Here is a 5,158-nt window from a genome sequence, read left to right on the forward strand (position 1 = left end):
CACCCGCCCTCCTTCCGCCCAGCGCCCGCCGGCCAGATGCAGGTAGCGCGCAATCCGGCGCCGCATTTTCGCCACTGCTCTGGACACTTGTTTGAGAAAACTAACGCTAAACATGCACTGTCCTCTGACCACATCAGCTCCCACCGTGGCGACGCCTCCGAATGCAAAAGGCTAAAGCCAAAATACTTTCTAGCGGTTCAAACGGCTCCGAAGGGTAGCGAATCTGCGGAAGCTGCTCGCCGGAAGTAGGGCTGCCCGTCGCCGGAAGTTGCGCTTCCTCCATTTTGTTGCCCGCTATGGCGGCGGTGTCGAGTTTGGGCCCGGGATGCGGCGCTTTTGACTGAGGGGGTAGGCCAGGCGGAGGCATTGGGGACATCCGCGCGGCGCAGAAGAGGACCAGCCTGGACGCCGGGGACGCTGTCATGTACGGCGCGAGCGGAGGCCGTGCCAAAACGGAGAGGAAAAGCGGCGCGAAGGAGGAGGCCGGACCCGGAGGTGCCGGCGGTGGGGGGAACCGAGTGGAGCTGCTGGTCTTCGGCTATGCCTGCAAGCTGTTCCGGGATGATGAGCGGGCCCTGGCCCAGGAACAGGGACAGCACCTCATCCCCTGGATGGGGGACCACAAGATCCTCATCGACAGGTCGGTTCCTCCCCCCACCCGTCGGTCCTCCCCTTCCCTCGCCCGCTTGATTTCGTCTGATGTTGACTTGATGGCCAGGACTAAAGAGGGTTTTGTGGAGCCAGCGGGGATCCGGGGGACCCCCTCCTCTGTCCTTACATCCCCCTGGTTTTAGAGGGAGGGGGACGGTGAAACCTGACCTAAGGCACTGGCCGGAGTTGCGTGCCGTGTCTGTCGCCGGAGGGATCGTCTCTGCTCCTGCAGCCCCTCGCGACCCCTCACCCCTGTCACTGGTTCCAGTTGGCCACTCCACGCGGTGGAAGCTGCCGGTGCCTTGGCCTCCCCTGACCCGCGTTGCCTTGGGGTCGTGCGCTGCTTCCCTACGCGCGGCGCTCCCACAGCTCCGTGTGGTGGGAGGACACCCCGAAACGCCGCACACTGAGGCCGCGCGGTTAGAAAACTTCTCGGGCCCCCAGAGTGCGCCTCGAACCTCGTAAGCCCCCGGCGCCCTCCGTGGAGCGCCCGTATTTTGCCGGCGTGACATTTGACTCCGTCAGCCTCCCCCCTCCCCCACCCCGTGATAATCTGACTGGTTTGAGTGATTCAGACCAGGGGGCGAAGTTGCCAATCAGTTGGAAGCCAGTTGACTTCGTGCAGACACTGGCTTTGCTTCTAGAGGTAGTGTTCTTAGGGCTGGTTTCACGGTCTCTTAAACCCGAAGGGCGGAACTGGGATATAGATGTGTTTCTTTTCAAATCAAACCCGCTTTAGGTCATCTCCCCGGAGGGTGTTCAGCCGCTTTGGGCAGAGGGGTACTGGGGTCGGGGACATCTAAAGATGTTTGATTTGAAAAGGATGGCGTTACATGGTGTAGGCCGTTTGCTCCCCTCTCCCCCCCATGTTTTCAGTCCCCCTTTCTTTCCTTCTCCTTCTTGGGGTTTTTGTTGGTTTGGTTTTTTTGTTTTGTTTTGTTTTGTTTTGTTTTTTGCCGGTTTGGCAACTCTGCTTCTGGGGCCCGGACTGAAAAGCTAAGGATGACCAGCCATTTAACTGTGGAATAGTCTCTCCGAGTGAAGGAAGCCCGTCGTTTGATTAAAGCTGGATTCTACAAAGCCCTGGAACGTGACTGTAGGGATGACCTGTGCGCTGGCCAAAAAATGGACACATTAATGACCAAATAGGCCTTTTTCCACCCCTGACATTTCCGTTTGGAGTTAGATCTAGGCAACAGTGACTCTTGAAGGGAGGGCTGCCGGATCGGTCCGGACGGGACGCCTCGCCCTCCTCAAACATGTTGTGCCTTTAAACTGTAGTTTCTATCGAACGAGGTTGCCTGAGCTGTCAGGCGGCTTGCTTTTCCAAAGCGTTACCTGTGCTATTTGTTATGAAAATTTGGTCAACGGTGAAGTCTGAGCTCTTTATGCAGTTTTCCTTATCGTTCTGTACGTGACTGGAGTTAGGCCTTCCGTGAATGGGGAGCAAACGCCACACATGTACATGTGAAATAGTTTCAAATAATGATCTACATTTGTAAGTTAAGGAGGTTTACAGCAAAGTAAAAATAATTTTGCAATTTAATAAAATGCAATAACTTGGCTACTCTGGAATTTTGGCCTTTTTCTTATAAATGTCTTTTTTGTTCTGTTTTTTTAAGTACCTTTTGGTCCTCATGACAAAAGTCAGCGTTAAAAAATTAGGCAGACTTTTGTGTGTGCCTCTGTCTATTTTTTTGCAACTCTAAACCTGAGTGTTTCTGGCTCTCTTACTCTTTGATGTTGCATGTCGACAGCAGCTTCATTGCATTATTATGTGAAAAATACAGCAGAAAGTGCTCTTATTCCTAATTTGGCCCAAGTGCCTCTTGGTCCATGCAAGTAAACACGGATGTGTCTTCACGTACGTTGTTTTCTCGGGGAATAAAGTTCAGAAGCGAATAAGCCACACCTTCTCATAGTTTTGCTCTGTTTCCGGTGAACCTCCTTAAACTGCATGTATATGTCACTGTTCCTATGTATGTGTGTCTCTCTATCACATAACCCAGCACTTATTTCCTCAGCCAAGTGGCTAGGGGGCGAGCCTAGCCAAGATTTTACCTCCAATGGACGCAAGTTTCTTTGGTGAAGATCTCTCCTGAGAGTTCGGGACTAGCAGAAAGAAGCGAGGAAATTTCGACCGTTGGGTTCTTACGGATAGGTATTTATGTATTCGGTTTGTGTGAATGTAAGCTATGATATTTGACTTTCCAGAATTTTTTTTTTTTTTTTTTTTTTTTTTTTTTTTGGCAAATGGCATTGAATGGTTGACCAAACCATAAACGGTAAGCTCTGCCAGTGACGTGGATACCCTTTATGCTATTAAAGGATCGTTTACCTTAATTATAAGTTTTATCATATTATACCGAGGAATTTAGACTTTGTTAAGATAACTTGAGTTTAAAAGTAGGTGAGATGTGATTAGCCAAATTAAATATAGACCCAAGAGGATTTTTTATGTTTGTTTCCTTATTTTTATTTCTCTGTTTTAATCGGTAAGTATACATGTGTGAAACGTCGCACACACACCCATCTCGACGTTACCTTCTTTCCGTTGACCAGCTTGTTCATATTACAGATACGATGGGCGCGGTCACCTGCATGACCTTTCTGAGTACGATGCTGAGTACTCCACGTGGAACCGTGACTACCAGCTCTCTGAAGAGGAGGCACGAATAGATGCCGTGTGTGATGAGGAGAGGTATTTAGCCTTGCATACGGACTTGCTTGAGGCGGAGGCGAGGCAAGGTACTGCTCAGGACAAACTTACTTCAAAGCAACACACTTTACAAAATTTTTTAAGTGTTTAAAATTTACTCCCATTCATTTTTTTATACTCACTCTTTCTGATATTATCTTGACAGTACCCAGTGGATTGGAAAAACAGGAGTCTTTGCGTTCTGAGAGGACCTCAGGATAGTTTATATATAGAGCCACAGAGAATTTTCCCAGCTTTTGAGGGCAGACTGGGATTTGAAAAAACAAAAACCAAACTCTTTAATTGTTCTTCTTTAACAGTATCGTATAAACTAAAATTGATGTTCTTGTCTCTGCCTTAATCTTTAATACGGTTCTTACTCCCCAAATTTCTCAGCAGGAGGAAACTTTCCACAAAAGACGCGTATCCTGCTGTCTGTGGTAAACGTGTACTGGCAAAAGTACATATTGATCGATATGAAGTGTGAATTTCTCAAAACGTTTTTGCCTCAAAAAGAGGTTGACAAAAGCGTGTTGTATGCTTTACTGACAGCTGCAACTTTAGAAATGTGTAAACTTTTTCTCCGTAAATTTCCGCCCTTGTTAACAAAACTCTCATTTTTGTTCAAGAGGAAGAATACAAGCGGTTGAGTGAGGCACTGGCCGAGGACGGGAGCTACAACGCAGTGGGGTTCACTTACGGCAGCGATTACTACGACCCATCGGAACCCACAGAGGAGGAGGAGCCTTCCAAACAGAGAGGTGAGAGGAGAGGGCTGGCCCGGTGGCACGCCGGTGGTGGCGCATGGCCCGCGGAGCGGTCACGGCCAGGCAGTTGGGCCATCGCTGTGACACCAAGCACCGTGGGGCTCCGTCTTAGGGTGAAACTGAGCGAGGAGCTAGACAGTGAGTGTCCGGGGCGGTGGAAAGTGCGTCCAGACTTGTCCGCACAAGACTTGGGTCTCGTTGCCTTTTTGCTCACTTCTCTCTGACTCGGGTGACTGGCACTTGCTCAGCCTGGATCCTTCGTTTCTGAGCCGGTCACGAGTGCACTGACATTCGTAGGGATTCGTTCTCGGGGCATTAGAAGGACAGGCGTTCATGACCTTCACGTGAACCTGCTTCACAACCCCCCCCCCCCACCAAAATAATGACAAGTTCCAGTAGAAGGACGCCCGTGGAGTCACTTCCCCCCAAACGTGAAAGAGCACAAGGTAGGCTCAGTAGGACCCGCAATATCCACTTAGCTTGGTGTTTTACAGTAATATTTATGTAAAATTGAAGATTTTAAAATCCTGCTTTTCTGGATTAATGCTGGGAACTTTGAATATAAAAAAAAAAGTGCTGCTAAACACTCGGGACTCCTGTACTACAGACACAGATGTCCTTTGTCACTTCTGTCGGCCCTGAGTCATTTGGCCTCGTATGGTAATCACCTGTTAATTATCGGTGACAGTAACACTAACCGGGAACTTTGGGGCTTGATCACCGTATTCAGGATATTCTGTTTAGAGGGAAGGAGAACTTTAGGGGGCCCCTGGATGGCTCAGTTGGTACAACATGTGACACTTGATCTTGGGGTTGTGAGTTGGAGCCCCACACTGGGTGTGGAGCCTACTTTAAAAAAAAAATTGATAAAAATATTACAGAGAAGGAGAACTATAACTTTAGAAACCTATTCAGATGTTTACAGTAATAAACTAGAATCACGTCATACAGGGACTTCGTTTTAGAGTTAACAGTCTATTATTTGTTTCTCTTTTTTTTCCAACTTTTTTTTTTTTTTTTTTTTTTTTTTTTTTTTTTTTTT

General features: G+C 48.4%; 1 protein-coding gene across 3 annotated transcripts in view; it reads left to right on the forward strand.

Annotated features, from left to right (window-relative positions):
* Positions 1–276: 276 nt before the first annotated feature.
* Positions 277–5,158, forward strand: part of SFSWAP (splicing factor SWAP) — a 69,023-nt gene continuing 64,141 nt past the window's right edge. For 2 of the 3 annotated variants that reach the window (XM_049620699.1, XM_049620700.1), the window contains exons 1-3: positions 277–640; positions 3,230–3,399; positions 3,979–4,110. In XM_049620699.1, coding sequence (XP_049476656.1) covers positions 423–640; positions 3,230–3,399; positions 3,979–4,110 — 520 coding nt within the window. In that variant the 5' untranslated portion in view covers positions 277–422. Of the gene's footprint in view, positions 641–661; positions 3,400–3,978; positions 4,111–5,158 lie in introns of those variants that run through there. The other variant, XM_049620701.1, reaches the window with a different exon arrangement.

Source organism: Panthera uncia (assembly GCF_023721935.1).
Source record: "Panthera uncia isolate 11264 chromosome D3 unlocalized genomic scaffold, Puncia_PCG_1.0 HiC_scaffold_9, whole genome shotgun sequence".
In the NCBI taxonomy this organism is placed as follows: domain Eukaryota; kingdom Metazoa; phylum Chordata; class Mammalia; order Carnivora; family Felidae; genus Panthera; species Panthera uncia.